This window comes from Panthera tigris, chromosome D2 (assembly GCF_018350195.1).
Source record: "Panthera tigris isolate Pti1 chromosome D2, P.tigris_Pti1_mat1.1, whole genome shotgun sequence".
NCBI classification, from domain to species: Eukaryota; Metazoa; Chordata; class Mammalia; order Carnivora; family Felidae; genus Panthera; species Panthera tigris.
This window is the reverse complement of record NC_056670.1, coordinates 44399960-44414575: the sequence shown is the minus strand read 5'-3', so window position 1 is coordinate 44414575 and position 14616 is coordinate 44399960. Positions and strand designations below refer to the sequence as shown.

General features: G+C 38.7%; 1 protein-coding gene across 5 annotated transcripts in view; it reads right to left on the bottom strand.

Moving 5' to 3' along the window:
• Positions 1-14616, bottom strand: part of BMPR1A (bone morphogenetic protein receptor type 1A) — a 137381-nt gene that overhangs the window by 20771 nt on the left and 101994 nt on the right. For all 5 annotated transcript variants that reach the window (XM_042961284.1, XM_042961287.1, XM_042961283.1 and 2 more), the window contains 3 exons: positions 11280-11498; positions 3315-3477; positions 2394-2496 (listed from right to left, as the gene is read on the bottom strand). In XM_042961284.1, coding sequence (XP_042817218.1) covers positions 2394-2496; positions 3315-3477; positions 11280-11346 — 333 coding nt within the window. In that variant the 5' untranslated portion in view covers positions 11347-11498. The remainder of the gene's footprint in view (positions 1-2393; positions 2497-3314; positions 3478-11279; positions 11499-14616) is intronic.

Below are 14616 nucleotides of genomic sequence, written 5' to 3'. Positions count from 1 at the left end.
GGTTATTACTGCTGAGCTCACTGCTCTAACCATAGTTCTTCCTTCAATATTTTTAGTGATTTAAAAAAATGTATAGAATATGTGGTTGATAAACATGCAAATGGCATAAAACTGCAAAAATAATTAAATTATTATCCCCCCCCACAAATCCTGCCAAATCACAGCAAAGGGCTAATTCTTTTTTTGTTTTTTGTTTTACATTTATTTACTTATTTATTTTTGAGAGACAGAGACAGAGCACAAGCAGGGGATGGGCAGAGAGAGAAGGAGACCTAGAATCCGAAGCAGGCTCCAGGCTCCGAGCTGTCAGTGCAGAGCCCGACGCGGGGCTCAAACCCACAAACTGAAATCATGACCTGAGCTGAAGTCAGATGCTCAACCGACTGAGCCACCCAAGCACATCCAAAGGGATAATTCTAATATGATAAAATTTAACATAGACAGGTATGTAACAACTATTTTCAAAAACTCATTCCATTTCCATCCTCTTATTTGTGGCAAGAAACCAAAGAATCAATATAGAATCTAAGAGATATGGTTCAGCAGTAGCACAAGTGAAAGACGGGGATTTTAGCTGACAGGAAGCTCAGTATGTTTCAAAGTGTGGTGTAACAATCCAACATCCAACATCCAACATGAGCTCTGGCTGTATTTAGGAAAAGGAAAGGAGTTACTTATTCTCTGCTTTCCCCCCTCCCACCCCAGGTCGGACCACACTCAATTCTGCATATTACGCTGAGAAATCAGTGTAACTCTGAAGCTGATCAGACATGGAGGAGTGGAGGGGACTGTGAGCTATCATTTTCACCAGGCAAAGACTATAGGAATGGGGAGGAACACAGGACCACACAAACAGACCAAAAAACTTCCTTCACACAGTAAAAGGCTGTCATATGAAAGAGGCTTTAGATTTGATCCAAAGGGGCAGGGAGAGATTTGTAGTCATTAGGAGGAAAAGCTTTGTAAAGATCATGTCAGGTCATTAGTACAGATGAAATAGATGGTCTTGGGAGGTAATGAGCCCTTGTCACTAGAGGTGTCACACCTAGAAAATAGATGGGATGAGGGGTGCCTGGGTGGCTCAGTTGGTTAAGCATCCAACTCTTGATTTCAGCTCAAGTCATGATCTCACGGTTGGTTATGAAATAGAGCCCTGGGGTTGGGGTGGTCTTAAGATCAAGTCCCACATCGGGCTGGCCATGGAGCCTGCTTAAGATAGTCACTCTATCTCTTTCTCGGAGGAGGAGGGGAGGAGGAGGAGGGGGAGGGGAAGAAGAAAATAAATTGGCGGGGGGGGGGGGGGGCGGGTGCCTGATTGGCTCAGTCGGTTAAGCATCTGACTGCAGCTCAGGTCATGATCTCACGGTTCGTGAGTTCAAGTCCCGCATCAGGCTCTCTGATGTCAGTGCGGAGTCTGCTTGGGATCCTCTGTCTCCCTCTTTCTGCCCCTCCTCTGTGTGCTCTCTCTCTCTGTGTGTGGGGGGGAAGGGAGATGTGCAGAGGGGGCACATGGATCCCAAACTTTTAGCAGAGATTGGAACATATATCAATCCTGAGAGTTTCTTAATAATGTGAATCATTTCCTAAAATAGTTGAAGCTTAAATTTGTGTACAAACGGTTCTATCTAAAGCTGGAAGAATCCCTGGGGCAAAATTACTATACAGGATTTTGAAGAGATTAGGTTTATAACCAAGAGCCATGAGGATATTCATAAACTCTTCATTACCAGCCCTTGGATGCCTTTGCTGCTGCTGTTAAAACAACTCCACTGAGATTTCCTTACAAGGACTTAATGTTTCTGCATTGTCTCAGAGTGATACAAAGGTTAATCACCTTGAAGTCTTTCCAGTCAATTTGATAATCCACAGGTGATACTGTAACATTTTTTTTTGCAGTCATGACAATTTAGAAATAGGATATGATTTAAAACGTTTTTTTAAAGTAAAATAGGGGCGCCTGGGTGGCTTAGTTGGTTGAGTGTTCGACTTCAGCTCAGGTCATGATCTCTCAGTCTGTGAGTTCAAGCCCCGCATCAGGCTCTGTGCTGACAGCTCAGAGCCTGGAGCCTGCTTCGGATTCTGTCTCTCCTTCTCTCTCTGCCCCTCCCCCACTCATGCGCGCGCGCATGCGCGCGCGCTCTCGCTCTCTCTCTGTCAAAAATAAACAAACATAAAAAAAATTAAAAAAAATTAAAAAAAAATAAAGTAAAATAATCTGGAACTTCAATTACCACAATCATATTACCTGAAGTAAGAGCTAAGCTTCCTCCAATATACTTGGTTTATAAGAACATAGAGTGACGTGCAGATCAGGCACACTTCTCCTGGGGAAATGAATACTTTTCACGTGATCCCTCCCTTCTTTATTTCACAGGCCCCAAATCAGATCTTACCTTGCACTGAAAGTCAGATCCTTCATATTTCATACACCCTGAAGCTAATGTAGTTTCTCCTTGGTCATCTTCTTCTATGATGGCAAAGCAGTGCCCATTCGTTCTGAAAGACCAAAAATATATAGACCAAAAAATATAACTTCACATTGAAGACATGATGAACTATCATATAATTTCAGTATTTTACATATATACGTTTTTGCTTTCTATTTGGTGATATTCAAAGAGCATACAGTTATTAGTAAAGTACAAAAACAGGACATTATCACTTTCATAACAGGGAGACAATTAACTGATGACACTCAGTTGTTCAGGGAATTTTTTTGGCTAGTAAGCCCATTCTTCAATGTCCCCAAACAATATGGAACAGAATTACATGATCATATATAAATGTGTTGAATAGTTAACATAAAATAAAGTAGGAAAATTAAAATGGTTATATAAATCAGAATTGGACTGGGAGCTCACTTGTATCAAAATAATATAAAATTAATTAAATATCACAATATCACGCCTATCTTTCTGTAAAATATTTCGACCAGTTTAGAATTACAAGATTTTGAGTGAGTTTGTTTGTTTTTTTTTTGGTAATCTCTAAATTTTCTACAGTAAGTATCAGTAAACTTTATGATAAAAAAGATCATTAAATAAACTCAAAACGTTAGACAAATACCAGATTCAAATCCTTCTATCTCCTTTAAAAAGCTGTATTACAACGTTAACTCTGAGAAATGAAACATCAATCATTTAATAGTACTAAATGTTCCCATACAAAGAACAAGAAGTTTTTTGGCTCTTTGTAAAAGATATCATATAAAATTAAAGAAAAAAAAAAAAAACAAAGACAATGTAAACAATTCTTAAAATAGCACTAAATGCAATCCTATTCTCATAACTTTAAGGACTACATAAAGTACTTACATGCATGTGTTATTAATAGCATCATCTGGGCAGTGTCCTGAGCAATAGCACTTTAAAAAAGGCAAAGTATCCTCTGGTGCTAAGGTTACTCCATTTTCTGATTTTTTCTGGTCAGAGTCTGATTTCATCCCAGTACCATGGAGCATACTGTCCAGATTCTGCCCTGTATTCAAGTATGAAATTTGTGAAAACATCATTTCTGAAAAGCTAATTCTTCCATTTCAATTTTCAATGAGAAATTTTTAAGCTTTCTTAGTGTGTAATTATTATGTAATGGCAGCTTTCTTATGTAATGGCAGCTAATGTGTTTAATTAAAAATACATTTCATTCAGGGATGCCTGGGTGGCTCAGTCGGTTGAGCGTCCAGCTTCGGCTCAGGTCATGAACGCACTGTCTGTGGGTTTGAGCCCTGCATCGGGCTCTGTGCTGACAACTTGGAGCCTGGAGCCTGTTTCAGACTCTGTCTCCCTCGCTCTCTGCCCTCCCCCGCTCCCGCTGTCTCTGTCTTTCAAAAATAAATAAACGTTAAAAAAAATACATTTCATTCATACATTTAACATTTGTTAATAACCTATGATGCACAGAGTACTGCCCCAGGTATTGATGGACATATGGAGAAGATTATGTCACAAGTTTTGCACCAGTGGAAGACAAGAGTGGCAGACATACAATATGGTCATAACCTACAAGAAAGGTACAAAATGGGAAATGGTTTCAGGGAAGGCTGAGATTATTTACAATTATTAAAAAATACACAAATTATGGGGCACCTGGGTGGCTCAGCTGGTTAAGCGTCTGACTCTTAATTTCAGCTCAGGTCATGATCTCAGGGTTTGTGAGACTGAGCCCTGTGTTGGGCTCTGCACTAGCAGAGAGGAGTCTGCTTGGGATTCTCCCTGTGCCTTTCTGTGCCTCCCCTACTCGCATGCTTTCTCTCTCAGAATAACTAAATAAACTTAAAAATATATATATACAAATTATGGTTCTTAAGCTCTTTGTCTCAAAACTTGGGACTAGCTTAAAAACAATAAGTCCTCTATTTGTGCCTCTATGCGGAAGTGGAGTTACTAAGCATCTCGCTTTGGACTTTAATTGCTTAAGTAAGGGTATTGTGAGAGCATGGGGACTAATCATATTATCTGGTGCCCTTTATCTGAAGGTCACTGGTTCGAATCCAGACTATGCTGCCAGAAACTGAAGGTTACTGTAGGGCAGTAGTTAGCTTATGAAAACAGAACTGTGTTTTTGCATTAGAGTCAAGTAGCCTCAAATGACAGATACTGTCATATTTGGTACTGAATCTTTCAGGCTGAAAGCAGAACAGGACTTCTTAAAATGTGAGTAATTCTTCCCTACCTCTGAATCAGCTGAAATTGGCTAGCTTATTCCTTGGAGGATTGACCTCCAAGGAATAAAATGTAGAGCCAAACAGGTATAAAATATTAAGAGAACTGCGTATAAGCAACATTTCATTATAACGTTCAAGCATAATGTAGACTTGACTTAAAATGTAGCCATACTGGTGAGATGAAAAGAGAAAAAGTAACACATACGCACACATTTGATAACAGGAAGAGAATGTGCTGCTAATTAAGTTTTAGCGATTCCATGCCTGGAATTTTTTTTTTAATGTTTACTTATTTATCTTGAGAGAGAGCGAGAGTGGACAGGGAAAAGGGCAGAGAGAGGAGGGGAAAGAGAACCTCAAGCAGGATTGTGGGGCTCGATCCAACGAAGTCTTGAGATTATGACCTGAGACGAAATCAAGAATCACTTACCGAATGAGCCACCCAGGCGCCCCTCCATGCCTTGAATTTTAATAATCTTCATTTAATCCTTTAAACTGATAACAAAACTTAAAGACCTCATTTATGCTAGCAATGTCAACTGCAAAAATAAAAAAAGGGAGGGTAGTGGCCAGGAAAGGAAGAAATCCACTAGGCTAAAAACAAGGAGACCTGGATTGTGGTCTACTATTCTCCTACTGTGGTCGTACCACAGTTTAGTTCACTGGGTGATCACGGAGAAGCCACCACTTCTCCAGGCCTCATTTAGCGAATAAGACTCCAGGACTAGAGGACACCTGAAGTCTCTTAACCAGCTTTCAAACCCATCACAATAACAGAAGGAAGCATCCGTTTAACTATGGAGAAAAATCGTCAAATAATATACCACATGCAATTAATTTTCCAAAAATCTAATGATACACAGAGGAAGTGGTAGTGTTGTAGAAATGACACTGAAATAACAGTGAGAAGTTAAGGGTTCAACTCCCAAATATGTCCACAGGTGGTACTCTCTGAATCTCATTCTCTAGCTCTAAAAAACAGTAATAATAATTCCTTCCCAATTCACACCAAGAGGTTATATACAGAAGAAATGAATAGACAGTAAAGGGCTTAATTAAATATAAAATAAGGTACAAATGGAAATATTTATTTACAAAGATTGTACTGTACTTAAAGATCACGGATACCTAGACTATGCAAAGTTCTATGATGGTTAATACACACAATTTCCCAAACACTATCTGAATTTAGGAAATAAAAAATCCTAATTATAATAATTTGCATTTGGGATTTATATTACCTCAGATATTTATTTAACAAAACACTAACTAGAGGCCAGCTATGTGCAGGCAAGTTACTGAATGCTGGAAACTGATGGAGTCCTTGGGAAACTTGGGAGGGCAGTGAAGGGGAGGGGCGGTAAGCACGCAGATAAACACAGTGTGAACAGGGATACAATACAAAGGTAAACAAAGGAAGGAGCCTGTAACACAAACTCAGCCTGGGTGTCAAAGGCAAGAAAAACTAAGCTGTATCTTAAAGTTATAAACTTTCCCAAAATAGAGGCCTAGATGCAAAGAAAAATAGGTAGCAACAGCTTCTCTGCACCACCTCCCTAGGTGACAGCGCCCATTCCCACAGTTTAAGCAAATCTGTTTATGGTTCCTAGATTTACCCCTCTAGCTTTGAGCTGCTTGTAAGTAATCTCAAAATTAGCTTGTCCAAAATGGAACTCTTGACTTTTCTCCTCAAACCTGTCTCCCCAAGTCTTTTGGCTCACTCTCCAAAATAGATCTCACGTTTTTCCCATTTTTCTCCAGCTCACCTGCTATTACCTGGGCCCATCATGGCATGTTACTTCTGAGATAGGAATCTCCACACTGACCTCCCTACTTCTGTTCTTGGCCCCTCCAATCTATTTCCCATACAGGAGCCAGAGTTATCTTATAAACATAAATCTGATCCTGTTCACTCCCCTGCTTAAAACCAATTAATGGCTCCATATGCCTTCGGAATAAACTCCAACCTCCTTCACCATGCCTACTGCCAGCAGGATTTGGAACCTCTGTACCGCTCCAACATCAACTTATAGCACCTGTCCTCCACCATGCTCAAGGCATGCGGGTCTTCCGTCAACTCCTAGAATTTGCCAATCTCTTTCAAGTCCTGCATTTACAATGGCATAAAATTATGGGGTCTGGGCTGGGCTGAAGCTCTAGGATGTATCTCAAAACAAACACACGCAAAAAATATTTAAAGTTTGCACGCTCTAGTGTAACAGCTCAGGAAAAAAACCACACAAATATATACGAATATGGAGACCAATAGCTAAAAGATACAAGTAACTACCTATAGGCACATTTACACCATGTTCCTTTGTCATTAATGGTAATTTTTGGCATCAATGATTTTACTACATTTTTTTAAATGTTTATTCATTTTGTGAGAGAAAGAGACAGAGCATGAGTAGGGGAGGGGCAGAGAGAGAGGCAGACACAGAATTTGAAGCAGGCTTCAGGCTTTGAGCTGTTAGCACAGAGCCCGATGCAGGGCTTGAACCCATGAAAGGCAAGATTATGACCTGAGTCGAATTCAGACAGTTAACCAAGTTAGCCACCCAGGCGCCCCTGATTTTACTGCATTTTTATTCCCGGCTAAATAATTTTTCTCACTTTCCCAGTAATCTATGGGTTTCCTTTGTACAAAGCACAGAAACTCCTTCCCTGTCCTTAAAGCAGAATGTCTAGAATAGGAATAATTAGAAAGCAAAAGGCAGGAGGGCTGCAGAGACCAATGGGACATCAATGCATTGCATGTATGAAGTAATCAGTAACAGTTCTCCTTAATCTATGTGCTACGGCGCATGAGTACTGAAGGCTGCTTTCAAGTCGTCCTTCTGAATGGGAGTTTATACAGCACTCATCCTATTTCTTCTTCATCACTAAATACTGGGTGTGTTGGGCACCGACAATTTCTCCCTTAGCCACACACTGCTGGACCGTGAAGAGGCATATATGAATCTGATGGACAAGGCTATATACTACATACACACTATATGAGTGGCTGAGTGCAACATGTGGATAAACCTCTGGGTTATATGTATATACCCCTCTGAGCACGAATTGAGTATTTCTACCAACACCAGCACTTTTAGTAGATGCATGTAAGAAGGGTATGTATGATGTTAGGTAGACAAATGTGGTACCCTGCAACAGATGCCGTTAGTTGTTTTCTCCCCTCTACCTTGCTGGCAACACACACACACACACACACACACACACACACACACACACACACCCCACACCCCTTTTTAAGTATTGGCTCCTCCTCCTGTGATTCAGAGAAGCACAGACCTACCCTCAGTAGAGACAATTATTTTGTCTAATCCAACAATTTCAGTTCCCCTCCCCTTGCCACTGTTTATACAAAAGCATAAATTAATTCTGGCCAATAAGGTTAGAAGGAAGTCTGCTGGGGAGGGGAAGGGAGGGGAAGGGGAGAGGTGTCTGAGGAAAGATTTCTTTACCAATTAAAAAGAGCCACGAGGAGGGTGCCTGGGTGGCTCAGTTGGTTAAGTGTCCAACTCTTGATTTCGGCTCAGGTCATGATCTCACGGTTCATGAGATCAAGCCCCGCATTGTACTGTGCACTGACAGTGTGGAGTCTGCTTGGGATTCTCTCTTTCTCTCTTTTTGCTCCTTCCCTGCTCACGCTCGCTTGCTCTCTCTCAAAATAAATAAATAAACTTCAACAACAACAAAAAAAGAGCCAAGAGAGACATCCACTCCTCTTCTACTTAATGTTGTCAACCCAAATTTGCCACATCTGCATGTGACATCTGGCTCCACAGTAGCCACCTGTGGCCATGAAGTTAACGCAGGACTAAATTAATAGGTGGAGTACAACACTGTTGAAATAGAGAGAGAATGTGATGAGCCACAGAATTAACTTACCGAAGTTGCCCTACCTTCAGACTTCTCGTTTTGTGATACAACATTTTCCTTATTGTTTAAGCTATTTTGAATTGTTTTGTTTGTAACCTAAGACTGAAAACATCTTAAATGACAGAAGAGATAAAATCTGTCCCAGACTCTTTTAGTTGTCCAAAGGATATCTATTTTCCCTGTCTTCTCAGCTGACCAAACTCTGGTCTTGGGAGGCAATGGACTGAGATGAATCTGAGCTGACTATGACAGTCAGTCCTGTCTCTCAGTTTTCTAGTAGCCTTAGCAACTGTCTCAGTTTATCCAACAAAACAAGATAAAATCTGCCAGCAGAAGGTTAGTTTCTGGGGACAGTTTGCTTTCCTGAAGTAATGTCCAGTTGAGGTCAGCGCTGAACCTTTCCCCATTTTTCCTTCCTCCAGTGTAGGTACAGAAGCCATTTTGTAACCATTAAGGAGAAGCCAAGAAAATTATAGATGTCAAACTTGACACCACTGAACTACTGAATGAACACCAGGAAATACCTACCATCTACATCAAAAATTATTTGTTCAAGTCACTGTTTGTGGAGTAATCAGTTACTTAAAGCTAAAATCCATTTCTAAAATGTGTGACCAAGCCAAAAACAAGGACTAAATAGCTATTAGATGTTAATATCAAGTGACTCATTCTTCTGTTCCAACTTGAGTAACAATCACAATGTAAAGCACTTTAATCTTAATCATAACATTTAATGTTCAAAAAATTCCTGTTTACATCTAGGATATGTGTTATTGGTTCTATTTTATAACAAGAAAACCAACATATGGAGAAATTTACTTTCCTAAAACACAACTGATGCCCAAGTCAAAAGTAATTTCCACTAATAACCACTCTGCAATCCTTCTTAGAAATAGCATTAGAAATAATCCTCTAAGAAATAACATTTTCTTCTATGTTGGTTTAGTTCTTTTAAGACTAAAGTTTTTTTATGTTTATTTTTGAGAGAGAGAGAAAAAATGTGAGTCGGGGAGGAGCAGAGATGCTGTCATGCTGTCGATGCGGGGCTTGGACTTACGAACCACGAGATCACTACCTGAGCTGAAGTCCGACTCTTAACCAACTGCACCACCAGGCGCCCCAAGACTAAATATTTTTATCTTATCATTTTTTTATACTGAAATTTATTGAACATTTTTTTTAATGTTTATTTATTCATTTTGAGACAGAGAAAGAAGGATAGTGAGAGGGAGACAGAGAATCCCAAGCAGGCTCCGCACTGTCAGCACAGAGCCCAACACAAGGCTTGATTTCACAAACCGTGAGATGGAGACCTGAGCTGAAATCAAGAGCCCCATGCTTAAATGACCGAGCCACCCAGGCATCCCTTTATCTTATCACTGGAACCAACTATCAAACTAATCTTTTTGAAAGGAAATGTAACAAATTTTGCTCTTCATCACAGAAATATAATTCCTATTGAGATTTTTTAATTTATGCCTGATAACTAAATATCAATTTATTTCATCTATCGAAAGTTTATTATAGAGCAACTTGAATTAGGGTAGGGAAAGACTTTTGTATCATATTGCCTGTGTGATCTATATAGATTTTTAGAAAATTTAACATCAAATACTGATTACCTGGGGGTAAGGTAGGAAATGTTATTATTAATTTAACTCATCTTCAAAACTATGACACTTTGGTTAATGCTGATCAACAAGACATACAACAAGAGCTGTTAAAATAAAGGTGTTTTATTAAATAATTTGGTATTTCACACACAAAAAAGTGGCTTTTGGAAGTGGGCTGTGTTCTGAGCAAGAAAATAATAAAGATATTAATTACACCTATGACAAAATATGGAGAAGCTCTAGATTTTATTATTATGTTCACTCTTTAAAACGAAAATGTTAAAAAAAAATTGTGCTCTTAATAGTATCTCTTGTTGGTAGATATTAACCTTTGTTGCTGTGAATGAAGAAACATTATGAAAAAACGATCTGTGAAGACATAAACTTAAATGAAGATGCCTAATAACTTTACTCTAAAATCCTTTTGCAAAGTAGTACTATCTCTTCAGTATGGAATAATGTCCTAATTAAACCATACAGGAAAAAGCCCACGTGCAAATATAGCCCATATGACCTGCAGAGTCATGACAATAATTTCCTGTTTGGGAGTTACAAGCAGTGAACACAAAATTACAATGTTGTTAGTAAGTAAAACTTTGAGTATTCTATGAAAAAATTTTAGTATTAGCACACGCAAGTGCAACTTACCATTCTGAAGATTTTTAATGACAAAATGATTTTTTTAATTATTTACATTTATCCCTTATTGTATTTTAAAGAGGACAGGAATTTGAAAAATTAAGTATTCAGTTTCTACTACCTGTGTCTTAGTCTTACTAGGTCAGATACTTTATTTTATACTTTATCTCATTTAATCCTCACAAGACTTAATATTGCACATCATAATACCTATGTTACGGATAAGAGAATAGGTTCTGAGAAGCTAAGATTTTACAAATACTTGAAAATGTTTCTATCACAGTCAAGTTCAAAATTACCTGGCATGTATTTGTTCTGTGCCTCACTCTTTGCCTCTTTATTTGAAAGCTATGCTGGCATATTAGCCTAACTGTTCAAAAAGGGACATCAGTTGAAAGATCAATTGCAAGAATGAGTGTTTCAAATATAGAAATAAATTACTAAAAAATATAAGATTACTTTAAAAAACACTGATTTACCTTGAACATAAGAAGTGATGAACAGATAGGCTCCCAATAATCTGATGTAAATATACAGCTGAGTCATTGTTCAGTTTTAATGTTTCCTGTATACTGTGACCTCTAATAACTGGTCTTGTTATGTCGCTAATTTTAATTACTCTTATTCAAAGAGATTTTCTTGTAAAAGGTCTCAATCACTTGACAATGACTCCAACTTCCACTGCTTTCTCTTGACTCCTGAAAGATAAAAATTAAAAAAAGGTAATGAATATAACTGAATTCTGGAAAGTTTCAAAACTAAGAAAAACAAATGCTCAAACATACCTTTAAATGATGAAATACATTTTTAAAGATTAAAGCTATCTTTATTTACAACAACAACAGTAAAAAGGCACTGTAGTTCAGAAACTTAAAATAATTCAGTAATAGGTTGCCACCATTCCTGATCTTAGATTAACCACAGGTAAAATAAATACACTAAATAATCCCAATAGTCTTTTCTGGCTGCTCTAAAGTAATTGTTTTACTACTAACAAGAACATTTCTAAATATACTAAGAATAAAGCAGGAAAATTTAACTTTAAAATACGAAGCTATTGGGGCACCGGGGTGGCTTAGTCGGTTAAGCATCTGCCTTTGGCTTAAGTCATGATCTCACAGTTCAGTTCGTGAGTTTGAGCACCACACATCGGGCTCTCTGCTGTGCATGCAGAGCCCGCTTCAGATCCTGTCCCCCCCCCCCCCCCCCGCCCCTACCCGGCTTGTGGGCTTGTGCACAAGTGCTTGTGCACACATGCTCCTTCCCTCTCCCTCTCCCTCCCCCTCCCTCCCTCTCTCTCTCTCTCTCTCAAATAAAAATAAATAAAAACTTTAAAACACGAAGCTATTCATCATAATCTTTCAAATCCTAGTAGATGTGACAAAAACACCTCAAATCTTTATAATAATTCATTCTATAGAAAAAAAGCCTACCAAGATAATCATACATATTAAAATATGCAGTGTGTGTCATCATTAAAACAGAAATATATCTTAAAATTATTTTCCTAAAATATTGCAAATCTGACTTCACTAGTATAAAATTGAGTTTTTAGGATGGATGATGTGAAACATAACCTCCCCAGTTAAGGTTTGGTTATTATAAAATAGTTAAATAGGTAACAAAAAAAGCCACACTAGTTTGTTTATAGATGAATATAATTCTGTTTTTCCTCCCATCCTATTGGTTCCAGCAATTTGATTTTACTGATTTCAGCCTAAACTATTCCTGAATGAAAAATATTTTATTTATGATGCAATTACTCCTGGCGTGATTTCTACCACAAATAACCTGAACTTTCTATTTTATCAACCTAAGAATTTTCCACTTTAATTGGCTCTCCAAAGACACTGACAGGATTGAGGAAGTAAGGTTTACAGAGTGTCAATTATATTGTGTATTTTACATATGGCTTACTTCCAAAATCTCTGCCATTTCTCACTTCTCTACTATGAAATTAAACTGCTTCCCATCTTCAGAAGTGCTGAGAGTGTAGGGTGTAAAGTGTAAAATAATTACAGAACAACATCTACACTGTGACTTAATTGCATTTCTTGGGAAAACTCCCTTCTTGAAATTATACAATTGTGATTCTAGGGATGCTTGTTTCAGGTTTCAAAGTCAAAAGACGTTTGCAGTGTAACTCCAACCGTGATCTCTCTCCATACTTCCATTTGCCTATTAAGTGTCTCTGCTAGGATTACACACCACGCGTCTAAATCAAATGTATTAACTTTGCTTCCAACCCTCTAGGCCTGCCTCCTCCTCCTCCACTTGTTATCACAGAGGGTGGCGCCATCTCTTCAGTCACCCAGGCCAAAAGCCCTGACATCACTTCTGCCTCTCGCACTAGCTCTCCTGCCTCCATATTTTCACTCACTTATTCACTCACTCCCTCACCTACCCACCCACCAACAGCACTTTCTGAGTGCATATGACAAGTGCAAGGTACTAGAATACAAATACGAATACGACCATCTCTGCTTCAAGGAGCTCACAGTCTTGGACAGGACACTGACTGCTGTGACTGGTTCCATATTTCAGTGCTACTATTTTTCCTCATCAATTTATTTAAAGATAGTATGTGGTCTAGCCTCACTATAGGGACAACCAAGGCACCTTGCAAAGCAGCCGGTGAGGCTCTAAGCACCTGCCACTTTCAGTCCCTTTCATAGGCAGGGGATTATGTGTGATTTCAAATATAGAAAATAAATATGAGACCTGTGACTGTTATCTGTGGGCACAAGTTCGGATCCTGATCTGCCGAAAATAAGTAACCTAACCTCTCTGGGTGAGTTTCTTTATCTGTAAAACTAAAATTACATTATTAACTCATAATTATTTTAAGAACTAAATGAGGTAATAGCTAACACACAGTCACCTCTAATTATGTACCAGTACCATTATAAATGCTTTGAATATACTAATATTAATTTATCAAATCATCACAACCACCTTATCAGGTAGGTGCAAGTATTATTTTAATTTCACAGCTGAGGAAACTGAGGCAAGCAGAGTTTAAGAAATTTATCAAAGATCATACAATTGGTAAGTGGCAGGGCTCCAATTCTAATCAAGGAGATCTGATTCCAGAGTCCATGTGTTACCTACTACCCTAGACTGCCCTGCTGGATATTTTATGTGCATTATACAACGTAAATTATACATCATGAAGCCTGGTATGGAAGAGGTGCTCAATAAGTTTCCTCCCCTCATACAGGTTTATACATGGCACAGGACGTAACAGGTATGATCTATGCCACTCCCAACTTCAAGAAATTCTGATAGCCTAAAACCCTGCAATAACTTGTATGGAGAACAGCCAACAGCCAAGGGAAGGCTAAAGGTAAAATGGCTTCAACTGCCTCAGCTGTAATCCAACAATCGGAAGCCTTAATCTTTAAAAGTAAAATAATGGGTTTTAGCTGACTACCAGCTCAATATGCATCAGCACTTATGACAACTGCTAAGACATAAAGGCAATATTATCAAGCAGGGCTAGAAGCACACTGCTGTAATCAAAGAGGGTCACCACCTTACTTTATTCCACCTGATCAGGCCCCTTCAACACTTTAGAGAAGAATGACAGGAATGCAAAGGATAGGGAAATAACTACACTTGAGATACAACTCAAAGAAGGTGGGGGTGGGGGGGGTGGTCTTTGCTCACAGAATATCAAAGGAACAAAGTGTGAATGCACCCCTGTCAAGGACAGACAAGCTGGAAAGGAGACTACACCAAGTAAGTGATTCATCGGGTTCCTTCTAACTCTGAAGTCTCACAGGAATGGTGTTCTTGTCACTGACTATTAACTTA